Source organism: Carassius auratus, chromosome 44 (genome assembly GCF_003368295.1).
Source record: "Carassius auratus strain Wakin chromosome 44, ASM336829v1, whole genome shotgun sequence".
Classification (NCBI taxonomy): domain Eukaryota; kingdom Metazoa; phylum Chordata; class Actinopteri; order Cypriniformes; family Cyprinidae; genus Carassius; species Carassius auratus.
In genome coordinates, this window is record NC_039286.1 from 7,749,283 (window position 1) to 7,768,744 (window position 19,462).

Here is a 19,462-nt window from a genome sequence, read left to right on the forward strand (position 1 = left end):
TGCTACATCTGTATTGAAGCTTGTTAATTCCATTAGACTCCATTACAGTAATAGAATATTCTTTTATATTTGAAGCATGTTGCACTAATTCTTTGAAGAGCCTTATAGTACGGACTCAACTTAGAAATTTGCTGATTTAATAAGATTCAAAATAAGAAAAAAGGCTTCCACCTGTGCCTGTGTGACTTATGCCACTGTTTGACTCCATGACAATTAACTGACTACTCCCATTGCCCCATTAGTTCCTCTGACAACTCATTGAGCCCCTGTGTTAACCTGTGTATTTAAACCCCTGGTCCTTTGTCTAGTCTTGTTAATATCTGACTGTTATGTGTTTGGTTTGTTACTATTCTTGTTTTATGTCATCCTGTAAATTCCTTCAGTAAACTCATATGAATTTTGATACTACAGATACAAAAGAAAGAGTGCGTAAGTAATAATAATGATTGGGTAAACTGTCCCTTTAAATAAAAATTATTTGATTTTGATGAGATTTAAAAATCAAAGTCATTAAATTGAATTTATCTTCTAATATCTAACAAAGCAGTATGCGCAATACAGCTGTGTGAAGAGAACATATTTCATGTATAATCAAAAGCAACCAATAAAATCACTGTTTTCATTTTGATTTGGAATAATTGGGTGAATGCAAACAATGTGATTCAGTTTACCAGAATCACATATTTAAAATCAATTTTATACTTTTTGTTAGTCAGGCAGTATATATTTCAGTATAAACTAATCACAATGGCCATTCTAAAACATTTGATTAATTTTGCATGATTAAGATAGATGTTCCATTGATACAGACAGTGAGCAAGAACTTTAATTGAAATTTATCAGCTGTTGGCTAGTGAGTTAGCCAGAGCTGTGTACACACAAAGTGTTTATTTTCCACATTAACAGTTACTATTTTTAGGGTGCAAAGGTCTCTTCAGGCTCACACAATAATACATGTTGGACTGAGTCATCCATAGAATCCCTGCTTTTCACTGAGACCTAACCAAAAGAGCCAATTCTGAATTCATTAACTGTAGAATTTAACCAATTATGAAATGTGAAAGCACTCATTATCTCTGAAGTGTTAAGTATTTGAGTATAAATGTTAATTAAATTACTGAAAAGATTTGACAGCATCAATAAAATATGTCCTTTCTATAGTTTCTCCTCATTTCCCTCTCCCGAGATGTTGCCCAGAACAAGAGCTGCTTGTCTTCTTGACTGGAGTCTTGAGGGAGTCTCTAGAGAGTAATGATGCTCTCTTACCCCCTCCACAGTTCAAATGAAGCACCACAATCACTCATTCCTGATCTGATGTCTGTCCGCTTCTGTTTAAAAACTCCAACAGGTCATATAGCACTCTTCACAAAAGTACTTACCTCAGAGGACACATAAGAGGGGAATGACATTTGGCAAGTCTTTGGAGGAAATATTGAGATCTATTCACAATTTCATTTCTGACTAAGCAATATTGCTTTGGGTACGAGGAAGCGAATGAATGGCGGTGAATTAACAACACCATTCAGGGCAGCAATATAGGTTATTTAGAGATGTTGCTTTTCATTTTTTGGGACAGCAACTTGCATTATTTAACTTTATGTTAAAACCCCTTTGCGTTCAATGATCCATATTATTATTGTTTCACTTTCACAGCTTGTTAAACATCACTCTCTTACTTGATCTGGAAAAACTGTGCATCAATTAAAAGTTTAAAGACTATAGCTTCGATATTTGACCAATGTTTTGATAAAACATTGTTGCAGTGACAGTTATTTAGTAATTTATGTCAGGGGTGCAAAATAATAAATCCGTATTATGCCACATTTTGAACAAAAATTCACCACTCATATTCAGTCACGTCAGCAGCGGTTTATTTGTGTTCACATAGACTTAACTGAACAGCATCGATAAGGATTTATAGACAGACCAAAGATGCATATCTGCGGAGATATATGGATATATTTACTGATGTTTACTTCATTTTTCTTCAGACAGAATTGTAATTTCTATGCATTTTCCCCTGATTTACGCGATCTGATGATAAATAGACTCTCCCAGCAATCTGTGTGAGTCTGCAGTCCTGTGAGCTCATGCTGTGTGTCAGACAGACTCTGATTGGTCCTTCGCCTTGTCAATCTTTGGAGTGTCATAACCGGACACCGCCACATCGTGACACATGGTTCCTGTACACTTCCTGGTTGTTATCTGCCCATTAGTGGTGGGCGATACTGCAAAATTTGGTATCGATCCGATTTCAAATACATATAGGGTTAGTATCACCGATACCGATACCAAAACGATACTTTTTACTAAAAAAATAAATAAATTGTGTAGGGGAGTGCAGTAGGTCTATGTCATTATTTCTGAGGTGGATGAATGATCAGTTATTTAGCCAATATTTGTATTAATGTATTGAAGTCCACAAAATTATTAGTTATTAGGCACTGTAGAATTAATTATCTACAGCCTTTTAAAATAAAATAAAATAAAGAAAGAATCGATCCGATACAAATACCAGTGTTGGCATCGATACTATCGATATTTAGATCGATCCGCCCACCCCTACTGCCCATAACAACACTGATACACCTCTGTACACGTAATATCCGAATAATAAACCCGCGATTACGCTAATAAAGCTTGGTATGAAATTTTCTTGAGATCTGGGGCATTTTTATAAAAAATGTACATCTGAAATGCTAACTTGTGCAGCAATGTAAAATGCTATAAACCGGATATTTTTACAAAAGTAAACGACCAAATTCCACCAGTGATCACAAAAGGATGTTACAAACACTCAATTGGGGTTTAAAGTGAGTTTTGAGTAAAAGTGTAATAAAAATTTTATAAATTGTCTGATGTAGCTTGATGCTAACGTTAGCTCTAATGCTACTAATAGCAGGTGCATTTCTTCTTCATAATGCATTTCTGTCACAATAATTCACGTAAGGTCATAAGAAATTGTTTTGTTGTATTTTTATAGTAAGACTTTTGATGAATAAGGGCTAAATCCATACTGAGACTGAAGTGAGATAGCAGCTTGGTGGCTCTATAAAGTTTGAAATACCACAACAAGGGCTAATAAAGGTGAAATAAAAACAAAAGAATAATGATAAAAGAATAATGCGGATAATGTTCATACCTGGCGGAGGTGTGAAAGACTCGTTTTGTGAGAATTTATAGAATCATGAATGGTGGTCTTTGTATTCAAAGCCAAACTCACATACAGAGCACACAGGAGTGTTTACATGTGAGATTTTACAGAGATGACAAGTGCCATAAATCAATCAGATTAGCCTTCTCTAAAAACACACATGACATGGCCTTAGAAAATATTTAATACAATTCTCAGTTTTAAAGATTGGATTATGAAATTTCAATTGAAGCTTTGATAGACTTGTGGCTTTAGCTACATTGTGTTTCTAAAATAATATCCTACTGTACATCAACAATTTTTTAAACACATTTAAATAATATATTTTTAATATTTTTGTTTTTGTTTTTATGTTTGAGCTTATGTATCTCTATTATCATAACAGTCTGAGTAATTCTGATTCCTGAACAGTAAACTTGTAAGTGTCAGCTTTGTGAACAAATGTTGATTATGTATCTAGTCAGAAAGAAAAATGAGCAGACACATTTTTATTTTGGGTATGTCATTTCTGTCTCCATGCCAAAATGGGGGGTGACTGGTAAGCAATTTGATGACTGTTTAAATTGTTGCTCGAGAATTTCTGACAAAAACAGTGACAAATAATGAAAAGTATAGCATATTAAACAGACATCAGTATTTTCAACAAAATATTCAAGTGAGTTTTGAATGTTTCATTGATAATTTTATGCAGCAGACTCACATTTGTACATTCTCTAACAGGGATGATTCAAATCATTATTTTAATCAGGTGTTCTCAATAAGTGTCCAGCAAAATTATGCATTTTATGGACCCATCTATTACAGTAATCATTAAGATATTTGGCTATTATAGAAATTAAGGAGAGAGACTAATGACTAACTTTACGCATCAGGGCACGTTGCATCAGAATTGTCAAAAATGTGACTACAGCAGACAAAGCACTGAATAACTGTTTTAATAATTGTCATTTATTTTTGTCTCTTTTAAATTAGAAGAAGCCATCAGAAGTGCCTTCAGTGAAAACTGATGTTTTGGTTGAAGGCCTCAGGGTTTGCTGCCTCTGTCCATGGTGCTGAAACAAGCATTCTACAAATATGCTGACCATTACTCATTTGAGAGTTCTGATGACACCTTCTAAGCAACCATTTTCTTCCCTTTTAATAACCATATGATTAAAATGGATTTTTAAAAAAGTAGTGATCTTTTTGAAGAGCTTAACCACATTGTGTTTGACTCGTCTGACCCAGAAAAACATGATCAGCTCTAGCACGGTCTCTCACAGTGGGAGAAAAAATGTTTTGGTCTTTGAGAAGAGGCAAGCGGTCACCATGGAAACATCAGTACCTCAGGATCACATAGGGCCAGCACACAAAGGCTGAACGACTCCAAAACAATCTAAACCGGTAACGAGCAGCCTAATAATCATTCAGAGTGAATATAGGAAAATTGATGAGTGGCTGAATTAAGATACATTATTTTATTTTTTATGCAAAACAGCCAACATTTTGGAGGATGTCATGTTTGCGAGATGTTCAGGCCTTCCGAGAACAACACTAAAAACAACCTTTGCATATCCGAGGCTGATTTGTTTTTGCTAAAAGGTTTTTTCAAAAGATCCTTTAATTTAAGAAACTTAAATTCTTCTGTTCTCACATTGACTGGTGATGCATTGAAAGCTTTTGTTTCAGGTCATATGGTCATTCAGGTCAATGTGTTTATCATTAGAATGATTTTCCATTAATAAGACAATGTGTGGTAGCTTTCAAGTTACTTTAAAATAATTGAATTATAAATTCTGTTGTCATAGTTTCCTGGGCCCCATCAATACTGATCAGAAGGCTGGAGATGTGGTTATCTCTTCAATGATCTTACATGACTAAACATTTCTGATTCCCTGAGGACAGTGCAATCATATTTCCTCTTTAGATATTGGTAGTTGCGCAGCATGGGTTAAAGAAAACCATTCAGTATGAGAGAGGGGGCAATTTGTGTAATCGGCTTTAAATAATAAACAACGGTTTTATTAAGCAAAAAACAACAATACAGAACAAAGAGCAACTATACAATCCTAGAACACACCCACAGAATCTATTAAAAATGTAAAATAAATGAATATATACACAAAAAAATATCACAAAATAAAAAGCATCATATTCACATATTCAGTCTTAATATGTGATTCGTGTATATGAGAGGCTGAGAGTTTCATCAATGGAATGTCCAAAAAAGACACAGTCCATATTTCTCTGTGCATTGCATGAGGAGTCCAGCGCTTGATCAGGATTTTTATTTTATTTTATTTTATTTTATTTATTTAGAGAGAGCAGCTAACAGTAAACATTTTTTTTTTAAATGGATGAGGATGAACATCCTAAAATCATTCAAAAAGAAGTGTTGTGGAGTCAAATATATATCAGTGCCCAACACATACTGTATAAATGCCCTGAGATCCTTGAGAACATATATTGCACTTATTAAATAATTACTGTTTTAAAGTCGAACCTGAGTTATGGGTCATGAGGTGCTAAAGAGTCTGAAAATAAAATAGTTTTCATTTCATGGGAATTTAGGAGGAGGGGAAGATCCATAATGATAATATAAAACAACAACATATGTTGGTGGGTGGGGGTTAATACATTAAATGTTTGGTTTAATGTATTATTATGTATTATTTTGGTTTAATGTGTTATCTCATAATATCAGTGTTCCTTAACATGAAGCTGCAGGGGCATCAATAAACTTAAAATGTAAATTAAATCATAAAGTTATTTTAATAAAACACTTAAAACGTTAAAGTGAAGTGACATAAAGCCAAGTATGGTGACCTATACTCAGAATTCGTGCTTTGCATTTAACCCATCCAAAGTGCACACACACAGCAGTGAACACACACACACCCACGCGGAGCAGTGAGCCACCGTTTATGCTTCAGCACCCGGGGAGCAGTTGTGGTTCAGTGCCTTGCTCAAGGGCACCTCAGTCATTGTATTGCCAGCCCGAGGCTCAAACCCACAACCTTACAGTTAGGAGTCAAACTCTCTAACCACTAGGCCATGACTTTTATTAGAGTGATGATACAGGGCAACATAATAATAATAATAATAATAATAATAATAATAATAATAATAATAATAATAATAATAATAATAATAATAATAATAATAATAAAATAATAATAATAAATGCAGCACTGAGTTTTTAAATGAATGAATTCCATAGTTTTATTGCAGAATTTGAACTTGGCAAAGTGTATATGTATATATATATATATATATGTATATGTATTTTTCTCTTAGACTTCATGATGTTTCCTTTAACATTATAGTTGAGAAGAGTGATCTATCTATGTTGTGGTTATATTTTTGACATGTATACAGTACTTGCCAAAAGTTTGTAGACATTATGATGATTTTAAATGTTTTTAATTAAGTTTTTGCTAATTATAATCATATTTCATAATATTAGTGTTCCAATGGAAAGCGCTCATGCGGCACACTGTTGCTGTGGTTGGTTGTCTCTTTCGATCGCTGACGTCTGTTTACCGCACTCTGACTTAAACTTAAGTTTTGTGAGTCATGAAACGTTAATTTAAGAAGCGATAATATGTAGGCCTACTACACATTTATAAAACGAAAACACACTTTCAAGACATGAACTTGATTTATTTGAACACACTATGTTTATATACATATAGTGTTTATATATATATATATATATATATATATATATATATATATATATATATATATATATATATATATATATATATATATATATATGTTTTATTTTATCCCAATGAAAAATAAGTTTTAAGTTCACCTGAACTGTAAGGATTACATGAAAATGTACAGGAGTTGAAAGGGGTCAATGGATAGCGGAAAAGTGGGGAAAAGGACGGGGGCGGGGGAGGCTTGGTGGAGGTAGTATCTCTATTTATGAGGATGGGTGAGTAAGACTGGGAAATTGGTGTATCAGTGGCGTCGTCCACACAGGCAATATTTTACTGCGGCATCAAAACAGTTCTTCTCCACCAAGCGCGAGCTCACAAGAAGAGTCTCTGCATATGAAAACATGAATCTCTAAGCGCCATCAGTGTGAGAAGGCAAAGGGATTATCAGGAACGTAATTTATGAGAATTATTGCATTTTAGATTGTTATGGAAGTGCAAACGATTTTCCAACCAAACCTTCTTTTCTGAAGAACCAATTATCCAAGAAAACTATCTGCAGAAGATCTTCAAGATTGCGTTTTCACGACGAAGCGTCAAAACAACCTCACGTTGAAGATGAGCATCCAAAACAACAGTTATTTAGACAGACTTGAAATCAACAAAGACTTGGGTGCTGGTGAAAAACCTTTATTTGGCATAGGCACCGACAACTTCGTCACGCTTTTGATCTTTGGACTTATTTTTATTCTAGGCGTCCTGGGAAACTCTCTGGTTATTACTGTTCTGGCTCAACGCAAACCTGGACAACACCGAAGCACCACCAACATATTCATCCTCAATCTCAGTGTTGCAGATCTGTCCTATCTGCTCTTCTGCATCCCCTTTCAGTCAACAGTTTATATGCTGCCCACGTGGAACCTGGGTGCCTTTATTTGCAAGTTTATCCACTACTTTTTCACCGTGTCTATGTTGGTGAGCATTTTCACTTTATCAGCCATGTCGGTAGACAGGTATATCGCCATAGTGCACTGCAGAAAGTCCTCTTACATTCGAGTTGGGAGGCATGCACTGATCGGGGTGTTGGTCATATGGGTGCTCTCTTTCGCCATGGCTACACCAGTTGCCTACTACCAGGGTATCGTGGAAAGTGAGGACAACAGCACGTTTTGCTGGGAAGTTTGGCCAGACCACAACAGGAGGAAAATCTATGTGGTGTGCACCTTCGTCTTTGGATACGTGCTACCGCTGATTCTGATATCTTTCTGTTATGCCAAGGTCAGTGACTCTTTAATTGTGACTTGATTATGAATATTTCAATTTAATGTGGATTTGTTTTATATGGGGCAATAAATACATGTTGATTAGGATGTCCTTATAGAAATTATTTAAAAGGAGGAATCTCATTTAAATAATGTGCTCCGAGTTCTTAGAACAATACAATCTTTGAGCACACACACACACACACACACACACATACTATATATATATATATATATATATATATATATATATATATATATATATATATATATATATATATATATATATATATATATATATATATAAACCATTTTATAGCTTCCAACAAAAATCTGGAAACATATTGAATATGTTAAGGTTTATTGTATTTTATTCCGTTTTTTTTTTTTTTTTTTTTTTTGTAGTTCATAGTTCGTTTCAACCCATTCTCACTCCAAAGGCGTCAAAAACCGAAGCATGGTCAAGCGCCCCTAGCGTCACTTTTATGACGCCAAATGTGCCTCTCGGCGTCGACTATCGAAGCACTACGACCTTCATTGCTTTCAGTGGGAAACTTTTGGCGTCAGAATTCGACACGAGGACATGAGATGTTAATCGCTATGAAATCACGTTCAAGAAGTCTCATTCAGCAAACATCGCGATACTTGCTATCAGTTCCACAGTTTGGGTGAGTAGTCGTATATACGCTCTTTTAATGCCTTTTATCAAATGTATTCTGTCTTCTTTATTAATCAGATTAGTGCCATATGTTTAATCGCTGTATTATGTCGGTCATCCGCGGCTGTCTTTGAGTTTCATTGCGTTTAAATAAATGAACACAGCTGCTAATTAGTGTGATTAAACTCTATCTGTCACGTGACGTGCCATAGACCTTCGATCCGTTTTATATTATTATTAATTTCAGGATCAATGATGTAAGTTGTATTTGTAGTAAAATCATGGTAATCACGACACAATAGTAATAAATGAAATGTGAAGTTAAAACACAGTAAATGGGACATTAGTAACTGTAACTGTAGTTTTACTATGATATATTAATAATCAATACAACAATACAATAATCACCAAACCAGCTATGTTTGTATCACTGTAATGTTAGTGTTTTTATGTGCTTTTATATGACAGAAATCACAGTAATCATGTGTTCTGTACCATGCTTTTAATACCTTTTAATGTGAATCCAAAAAAAAACAAAACATCAAATTAAAAATAAATAATAAAACATGTATTTTTCCATCTTGCAGTTCATTCATATCAGTTTATATATATATATATATATATATATATATATATATATATATATATATATATATATATATATATATATATATATATATAAATATTTTGCTCACAGATCATTATTAACATTCTGTATATAATTCAATTTTATCTTCTCTCCCCTTTTTTATTATTTTTATTTTTAGCTGAAAAGACGTAAAGGCAGTCAGCCCAGTGGTGTTTCTGGAGAGGCATTCCTTCAGAAATGGAGAAGACAGAAAGCTGCGGAGGCAGATATTTGCAGCAGTAAGTCTGTGATAGTTTGTCTCTTTTATCAAAAATTCCTGCTGTTATAATTTGTACAGCATTTGTTGTTTCTTAAACTGTTGCACTGTCCAAATACCCACACTTGCCATCTTTTCACTTGACCACTTGATTACTTATTTGAAGTCTTTCCTGTATTTGGCCTAGTGTTCAAGTGAGCATGATGACCACGAGTGTGTGTCGAACTTTTCATGACCTGATGACTGTGTTTCCCAATCCTGATCCTGGAGAACCCCAGCACTGCACGGTTTTGGCGTCTCTCTTATCTGCCTTGGAGTCTTCACTGATGAGCTGATGAGTTGAATCAGGTGTGTTTGATCAGGGAGACATCTCAAATGTGCAGTGTTGGGCTTCTCCAGGACCAGGATTGGGAGCCACTGCCTTATGGGACACTTATGTGTTTAAAGAGATTTTTAATATCTAATTATCAATATTTCACATACTGTACTAAACACATCACAGTCTTAATAATCCAGTTTAACACTTGTATGATATTGTACAAGCCCCAGGACGGTCTCATCTGACACTATCAAAAGAATTCATATGACTATAGCTTGTTATTAATTACTTGCTTTCAATAATGGATTCATTTAACATTTAATTATACAGCATCTTTACAGAGGCTGCTTTTATGGTCTAAACAAAACACAGTGTAATGTAGAAGTTGAATGTAATGTAATATTTCTGTTTTACAGGATTGTTTGAGGATAACACTGCAGTTCTCCATCATGCACAAGGACTCACCTCGTTAACTCTTTATCCCCCACACACACAGATATGGTCCCTGGATCAGTGATTAGACTTTGCAGTGGTTAGATTTTTGCAGAAGATGTAACTTTGTTTTATTTATAAGCTCATAATGAATACATTACAGAACCAGTGATGAAAACAATAGTTAAAAATAGTATTTTTCGTATTGATAAAGCATTTTGTTCTCTTTTTCAAGCTTCATACAGTGAACTTTTTAGACTTTAATTAAGAGTTTTAGTAAAGGAGATATTCATACACAGTCATCCCCTAGCTCCAGTCATGAAGTGAATTCATGATGTTATGTCAAAGCTAGCAGGTGTTTGTTTTCCTGAACACTTTCTCTGTCTTCCATTGTTCAGACAATCAGTGTTTATTTGATGCTGTGCTGATTGAGTTTTATAGATGATATTGCACACTTGACATGCATGTCTTCATGGTGTTTTTTTGTGAGTTTGAAACATTTACATTGTGTTGTATAACATTTTGGTCAATTTAATTTTTTTAATAAAATTGATCTTTTTCCAGTGTTCTCTGAAAGACATACTGTATTTACTGTTTGGTTTTTTAATAAAAGCATTTTCATTTGCATACTGAAAATAGTTAATGTTTACAACATAACTGCCTTTTTATTCTTTATGGTGGCAAAAACGAGCTTGGTGACAGAGGATGCAGTGTAGTAATTTGGGCATGTTGTCTTTAAATGAGTTTGACATATCAATAAATAATGGAAGATCCTTACAAAAATATGCATGTTTATTATGCTTTATGTATTTATTTGTTCAGTCATTCATTCATTCATTTATAATTTCTGTTTTTATTCCTAGAGTTCAAATGGTAGAGAATGGTAAATCACAGAAACACAAATGTGAACAATTTTAACTTTAAAACACAATGTAATATACAATGTAAATTTTAGAAGCACGTCATTTGATTAGTAAATATATTTGTCTTTGGTCAAAAAAAAAAAATACAAATCTTAAAAATGTGTCTTATATTTAATGAGAGGAATCTATCTGTTGGATACAACTGCGACTGCTGGGCATGTGCACATCAATATTGCCCAATTTTTGTAAAGCTGAACAACGGAGGAAGGTGAAGACGTTAATAAAACAGTATCTTATAAGTAGCAAGCTTAATCTATTGTTAACCGAATCTATCCCTTCAGCCGAAAAACGAAAGACATCTGTCATACATGGATAAGGAAGTGTGACGCTGCTGCTCAGCTTAGATGTCATTGGCTATGACTTTTCAGGACAGTCTGTGGTTGGACTATCTTTTAACCCATGTTAAACAGCGCATCATTTTAAAAAGTATGTTTTGCTCCTATCATCACATTAGTAATATATTAAGTCAACAATGAAGTGTTGCTATCTTGAGAAAAATGACATCTTTAGCGAGATCCTAATCCTAACCCTAAGCATAACTTCAATGAACTACAAAAAACAGCCCCCTAGTGTTGCCTTTCTATAGATAGAACGACGGAGGCTTGTGGGTAATGTAGTTTAAAACTTTTTATTAACGAAACTAAATAAATTATTTATTTTAAGGTAAACTGGATATCTAAATATGTTTATTGTGCAAACATCTGTGATATATTTGAGAGGCAGGCTGAAATGTGGTATTTTACAGTGAGCAATATTTAAAATGCTTTTATGCCAGCTTTCCACTTATTTCTGAAAACTGAGCTCAACATTATTTTATCAGCATAGCATAAGTAATAATCCTGCCCATTTCCTCTTTGATATGTTAATTGGACTCTGATTTACAGCCATTTGAAATGTACAGTTTTGGGCTCTTCCGGGGGGTGCTACTGGGCCCCTGGGGGTAGCAGGGCAGTAAAACCTACATATATGTATTCTCCTCATCATGGACAACAAACTGAGCTGAGTCACATTTATATCTGACAGTTTTCACAGTCCTCTGTTTTCTATTCTATTCATCATGACTATTAAACCTTTTGACAGGACATTGTGAGGCCATCTGATGAAACATGGAAAAATTAGAAAGAAATGATTTAATAATGAAAATAATAGATTATTTCTTTGATTTTTGAAGTAAATGGCAAGAAATATAATGGATGAACCTGCAACAACATGCCATTATCTATTCCCCACTGTAAAGCAGTAATCAAGGACAATGTATACACATTGTGATACTTCACTATTACACAAGGACAAATTCATGCAGTGCTAAGAATATTAATTTATATATATATATATATATATATATATATATATATATATATATATATATATATATATATATTAGCATTATATATAACTAATTAGCCGAAATCAGTGTAAAAATGTCCTCCTCACCCCCGTATCTTGCTCCTCAGGTGCTGGACATCAGTAATGTGCCTGCTCTTGGTTTTAATGCAGTACAAGATCCACGTTGATCATTCCTGCTACATTCTCAGTTATCCGTCAAGTGCTTGTAACAATAAAGCCCATGGCACCATCTTGTAATGCAGAATAATTAATCTCGTAACTCCCTGTATTTCACAAAAAATGTGCATATTTGTTACTAAAATATAAAAAAATACTTTCTGGTGTACTGATGTCCCAGATGTTATTAATCCGATCAAAAATGTTTATGTCTTAAATAAAAAAATAATCCCAAGTCTAAAATAAACACATATGAGCCTACCTAGCAAAATGATGTATTTACCAAGAATCTTCAGAACACAATATTCACCATTTTCATTTTATTGAAGCATAGACTATAAAGTTGATAAAGTAGCATCAAGACAAATAAGATTCAATGAAAATAATTATCATCAAAGATACATTAACCTCATATATAAATCAGTTCACACAGATGAGTGATGAAATGTCCTTAAAAGTCACACAGTCCCATCCAGTCAACTGTGATACAGATCATGTGATACATATAAGACATGAGATACTGTTCCAGAAAATAATGATTCCCATCATCACATCTAAACTGGTCTCATCTCCCCATCGTGTTCTTCTTCTCTCGTGTCTGGAAACAGTTTGTGGCTGATATCCAGCACTGATGAGGTGTAGCTTCTCTCAGCCAGAGGATCTCTCAGTCCTAAGATCCCAGACCTGGTCAAAGTGAAACAAGCAATCCAGATGAAGTTGTTTAACGGACAGAGAGCTCAGCTTATGTTCTGTGTGATTTTAGCAGGGTGAGCAACTATGACCCTTGTAGTACTGTACACTTACCATTCTTCAAGCTGTTTTGAGACCTTTTGAGAAGCTTTTTCTCTGAAGACAATTTACCACATCCTCTTCTTTCACTCCTTTCAAGAGCATCACTTGGTCAAAACCCCTCGTTTGGCTGAAGAGATCATCTGTACCAATAAAAATACTGCAATAATAATGTCATTCTGCAAGAATTAAGAAAAAGTTACAGAAGCAAAGGTCTTGCTCATGAGACTGCATTAGCATGTGTAGTTCTCAGAGACTCTAGAATTCATCTATTGTTGCAGTAAATGTGTTTTTTCCCTCTAGAATCTTTCTCCAAAGTTCCTGACTTCTCTCACAAATGTGTTTTAGTCTGTGCAGTGTAAGGCCTGGCTTCAAACCAATCAACTATCAATTCACAATTTATAACATAACATTTACAAAACAATGAAATAATGTCAATTGGTGTTTATATCAACTAAACCAATTTCATGATACTTGTCTACTTTTAAAACAGGTGGTGTGTTTTTAAAAACATAATATTAAAAATGTCCAGTCACACTTTGCTAACATGCTGTAATTGTAATAGTATAAAACGAAATCAAGGCTGACATGACCAGTTCTGTGAGAGATCATCATAAAATGTTGTATAACATTGCTTCAACACACACATACCAGAGGACTTCTGTTTGTTTGAGCTCAAGATGGCCGTCTTCATTCCTCATCCTGAGCAAATCATTTCCTTGGTCTTCCTTCTCTTCTGTGAAACAAGATAATCTCTACTTACTCTGTGTGCAATTAATATTGCTCATTAAATATAATTAAGTTAATTTAAAGTAAGATTCAGACCAGAGCATTTGAGGAGTAAATGTTGATTAAAAAAATATTCTAAACAAATGTACCTGGGAAGAGCTGATCATGGCAAGATTCGCTGAGACTCAGTAATAGCTCTTTTAGTTTTTAGGAAGGTTTGTGAGGGTTGGCTCTTCAAATAGCTGTTGAGCTCGATATTTTAGACCTGAAAAAGAAGAACAGCATTATCTGAAAAAAATCCTGTAAGACAGAAGGAAGGACATATTATTAATTACGTGCAACTTGTACATTACACCTCTGTAAAGATGCTGTATAATTAAATGTTAAATGCATCCATTATTGAAAGCAAGTAATTAATAACAAGCTATAGTCATATGAATTCTTTTGATAGTGTCAGATGAGACCGTCCTGGGGCTTGTACAATATCATACAAGTGTTAAACTGGATTATTAAGACTGTGATGTGTTTAGTACAGTATGTGAAATATTGATAATTAGATATTAAAAATCTCTGTAAACACATAAGTGTCCCATAAGGCAGTGGCTCCCAATCCTGGTCCTGGAGAAGCCCAACACTGCACATTTGAGATGTCTCCCTGATCAAACACACCTGATTCAACTCATCAGCTCATCAGTGAAGACTCCAAGGCAGATAAGAGAGACGCCAAAACCGTGCAGTGCTGGGGTTCTCCAGGATCAGGATTGGGAAACACAGTCATCAGGTCATGAAAAGTTCGACACACACTCGTGGTCATCATGCTCACTTGAACACTAGGCCAAATACAGGAAAGACTTCAAATAAGTAATCAAGTGGTCAAGTGAAAAGATGGCAAGTGTGGGTATTTGGACAGTGCAACAGTTTAAGAAACAACAAATGCTGTACAAATTATAACAGCAGGAATTTTTGATAAAAGAGACAAACTATCACAGACTTACTGCTGCATATATCTGCCTCCGCAGCTTTCTGTCTTCTCCATTTCTGAAGGAATGCCTCTCCAGAAACACCACTGGGCTGACTGCCTTTACGTCTTTTCAGCTAAAAATAAAAATAATAAAAAAGGGGAGAGAAAATAAAATTGAATTATATACAGAATGTTAATAATGATCTGTGAGCAAAATATTTATATATATATATATATATATATATATATATATATATATATATATATATATATATATATATATATATATATATATATATATATATATATATAAACTGATATGAATGAACTGCAAGATGGAAAAATACATGTTTTATTATTTATTTTTAATTTGATTTTTTTTTTTTTTGGGGTTCACATTAAAAGGTATTAAAAGCATGGTACAGAACACATGATTACTGTGATTTCTGTCATATAAAAGCACATAAAAACACTAACATTACAGTGATACAAACATAGCTGGTTTGGTGATTATTGTATTGTTGTATTGATTATTAATATATCATAGTAAAACTACAGTTACAGTTACTAATGTCCCATTTACTGTGTTTTAACTTCACATTTCATTTATTACTATTGTGTCGTGATTACCATGATTTTACTACAAATACAACTTACATCATTGATCCTGAAATTAATAATAATATAAAACGGATCGAAGGTCTATGGCACGTCACGTGACAGATAGAGTTTAATCACACTAATTAGCAGCTGTGTTCATTTATTTAAACGCAATGAAACTCAAAGACAGCCGCGGATGACCGACATAATACAGCGATTAAACATATGGCACTAATCTGATTAATAAAGAAGACAGAATACATTTGATAAAAGGCATTAAAAGAGCGTATATACGACTACTCACCCAAACTGTGGAACTGATAGCAAGTATCGCGATGTTTGCTGAATGAGACTTCTTGAACGTGATTTCATAGCGATTAACATCTCATGTCCTCGTGTCGAATTCTGACGCCAAAAGTTTCCCACTGAAAGCAATGAAGGTCGTAGTGCTTCGATAGTCGACGCCGAGAGGCACATTTGGCGTCATAAAAGTGACGCTAGGGGCGCTTGACCATGCTTCGGTTTTTGACGCCTTTGGAGTGAGAATGGGTTGTTCGTTTGGTTCATTTGGTCCGGACTCCGGACCAAATAGGAAAATTATACATTTGGTCCGCTTAGCGTTCACATTGGTATTTTTGACAGCGAACCTAAAGGCATAGTGATACGTTCACAACCTGATTCGTCTGCTTGAATGACGTAGCCTATATACCATGACAGAACTCACCGAACACCCCAAACAAAAGGTACATTAGACTTAAAGCGGCGCTGCGGATGTAGATCAAAGCACCCATTAACCGATCGGTCTGCTCAGTGGGTATAAGTCAAACACATCTAATGCCGTCTTTTTGCGTGTACATATAATTTTATTTTCACCACCTGCAAACTCACAAGAGGGTCATAAAAGGCACTTTACCTAATCTTTCCTCCATGTTCGTACTCTATTTTGATTTGGTTACACAGTGTAGTCAAATCATGTTGCATAGCGTCTCATCTAGAAATTACTTCCTGTTTTTGGTTTGTTTAAGTAGACTATTTGGTAAGTGTTGCGTTCGTATATCATTCGAACCGCACCAGATTTCGTTTGGAAGACCAATAGCTGTCTCGATCTGCTTGTTTGGTGCGCACCAGGGTTCAGATGGCAGCGTTCACACTCAAACGAACCGAACTTAAACAGAGTTTCGTTTTAATCGAAACAAACATGACAGGTGTGAACAAGGTTATTTCACTTGAACTACATAGAACAAGACATCTCTCTAAAGTGTTTTGACACCAAAATGGCATCCTGCATGTTGGTTACACCAGACTTATGTTATTCTTATTTAACAACAAAACGTTATAGAAAATGTGTATTAAATTAACCTGAATAGATTTTTTTTATAACTTTATAGAGAAAAAGTTAGTGTTAAATCATTTACCCATATATAAAAGAACATTCTAATTTTCAACTCATATATGTTGATGTGTCTTTAGGTCCTGAATCATTTGCATAAAAAGTTAAGAAATGTCTCCAAAAAGTCTGAGGCATCAAAAAAGAAGGTAAGAAACATTTAACATGATTGTTTCAAATATTAAAATCTAATTAAAAGGCATAGTTCACCTTCAGTTGCTGGTCCCCATTCACATGCATAGTGTTTTTTTTTTTTTTTCTTCACATGGGGACCATCAACTGAACGTGAACTATCCCTTTAAATATAATATAATCTTTTGTGATTATGTTTTATTAACTTATGTTTCTACTTAATATTTATTAGATGTATTAGTCATATTTATTATTACTTACACTGACCACACACATTTATGTAAATTGTTGATCATTTGTATGTTGTTAAAAAACAGCAAAAATGTCTCTCTTCACATTTCTTGTCAGACTGCTCAGACAATTCTGGTGGTTGTGGTGGTCTTTTGCCTGTCCTGGCTGCCTCATCACGTGGTGCACCTGTGGGTCGAGTTTGGCTCCTTCCCCCTGAACCAGGCATCCTTTGTGCTCCGTGTGGCGGCTCATTGTCTGGCCTACAGCAACTCATCTGTTAATCCTGTTATCTATGCGTTCCTCTCAGAGAACTTCAGGCAGGCCTATAAGCAGGTGTTCCGTTGTCAGGTGTCTTTTGAGTGCCCTACGAATGAGACCAGAGAGATGAAGAGCAAGATAGAGCCAGCACCGTCCACCAACTGCACCACTGTGTAATTCCTGCAGCTGTTATGTTTGTCATAATTTATGATGGCTTACAGATGCTCAGAAATGACTTGAAGTCAGTGTAAAGTCAATTCTGAGAATTGTTTCTAAACGCGTTATAAATGTTAGAAATGCATTGTGGAAACATGTTACAAAGACTGTGAACTATGTAGTACTAAATTGTGGAGTTAAACAGTTAAAAAGGTTTTAACCATTTTTGTGTCCAGGATTTTTTAGGCAGGACTTAAATCCTGACTTGATAACGAAACGGAGTCAATGATCATGGCCCCTCCCCTAACTATAAGACATGTGTTCGACTTGAAGTAGCACTGCGCAGATCGATCGGTGTGTGACATTAAAGTACAGATCTATAGAGAACAGACAGCTCCTCGTGCTTTCAAATCCCTCTTGTGTTATACACTGAGCATTCCTCACAGCCCTGCTTTAAGTCCAACACTCCTAATAAATACAGTGCAGTGGTTTGCCTGATTAATCATGAGCTCCTGCCATTCGTTACTACAGCCTAGAGGTTGCTAGCTAGCTATGCCTTCGCCACGTAAATGCATAATACCTGGTTGCAATAATTTACAAACCGCTCGGTCTCCTCATTTAAATGAGCTGCAGAGTAAGACAGTTGAGAGAGACGGCAGCTTTTCTGCGAGTGGGCGTGGTTTCAGTGCAGCCAGCGGACACGCCCCCAGTGTTTGAGAGCAGATAATACGGCTTATTTTTTCAAGATTTTGATAGTTTCTAGCTTGATAGATTTTATTAACTTGACTTTTTTTTTTGCTTTCAAATATGGCTGTGTGTTTAATAACACATTTTTTTTTTCCAGTGGTGTGATAAACTCAGAACATACATTTAATATTGACTTTACACTGACTTTATTAAAGTTACTTGAGTTTTTAACCTCGGGAGAAGGAAGGAAGCTTGTTTCGAATAGCATGGCTGAATGTTGGGCAATGTATTTGTTATATGATTGGAGGTTTGGATGGTTGCCTTACTTTTGAAATGAAAAAAAAAAAAAACGAATTTGTTGTGTGCTTACTCATGATGATGCATTTCCTTGGACTGCAATCGAGCATTTGCTGTGAAGCCATAATGATGTATGGCCTTTTAATATGTGAAATCCAAAAAAAAAAAAAAAAAAAGGCCAAGGGTCAGTGAAATGTAATCAGCTGATATTTTCAGCAATGTTATAATAGTCTAGTTAGGTATTATATATTTTTTATCTTATTTTGCAATACATATACATTCTTATTTATATTGTATCATTTTCTTGAATGTGTGTTTGTGTGTGTACATGTATATATATTACTTACAAATTGTAGTCTGTAACTGATAACAAATGACAAATTTTTTAATTTGTAACGCAGTCTATCGGATTACATGTTTAAATTCATGTATTAGAGTTACTTTTTGATTCTTTTAGATTACTCTAGATCTAACTCATAAAAAATATATTCC

The 19,462-nt window shown here is 34.7% G+C and overlaps 1 protein-coding gene across 1 annotated transcript; it reads left to right on the forward strand.

The window, feature by feature from the left end:
* Nucleotides 1–7,074: 7,074 nt before the first annotated feature.
* Nucleotides 7,075–19,129, forward strand: LOC113061989 (galanin receptor type 1-like). Its single transcript, XM_026231488.1, has 3 exons — nucleotides 7,075–8,079; nucleotides 17,293–17,358; nucleotides 17,690–19,129. The coding sequence occupies exons 1-3, from the start codon at nucleotides 7,420–7,422 to the stop codon at nucleotides 18,005–18,007; spliced, it is 1,044 nt and encodes a 347-aa protein (XP_026087273.1). The 5' UTR covers nucleotides 7,075–7,419; the 3' UTR covers nucleotides 18,008–19,129.
* The last annotated feature ends 333 nt before the right edge of the window (nucleotides 19,130–19,462 follow it).

Excerpts from the sequence above, each read along its gene's own strand:
- LOC113061989 (XM_026231488.1), top strand. The coding sequence starts at position 7,420 with ATGAGCATCCAAAACAACAGTTATTTAGACAGACTTGAAATCAACAAA. Across the intron at positions 8,080-17,292 it reads TATCTTTCTGTTATGCCAAG|GTCCTGAATCATTTGCATAA; the intron begins GTCAGTGACTCT and ends ATGTGTCTTTAG. Across the intron at positions 17,359-17,689 it reads CTGAGGCATCAAAAAAGAAG|ACTGCTCAGACAATTCTGGT; the intron begins GTAAGAAACATT and ends ATTTCTTGTCAG.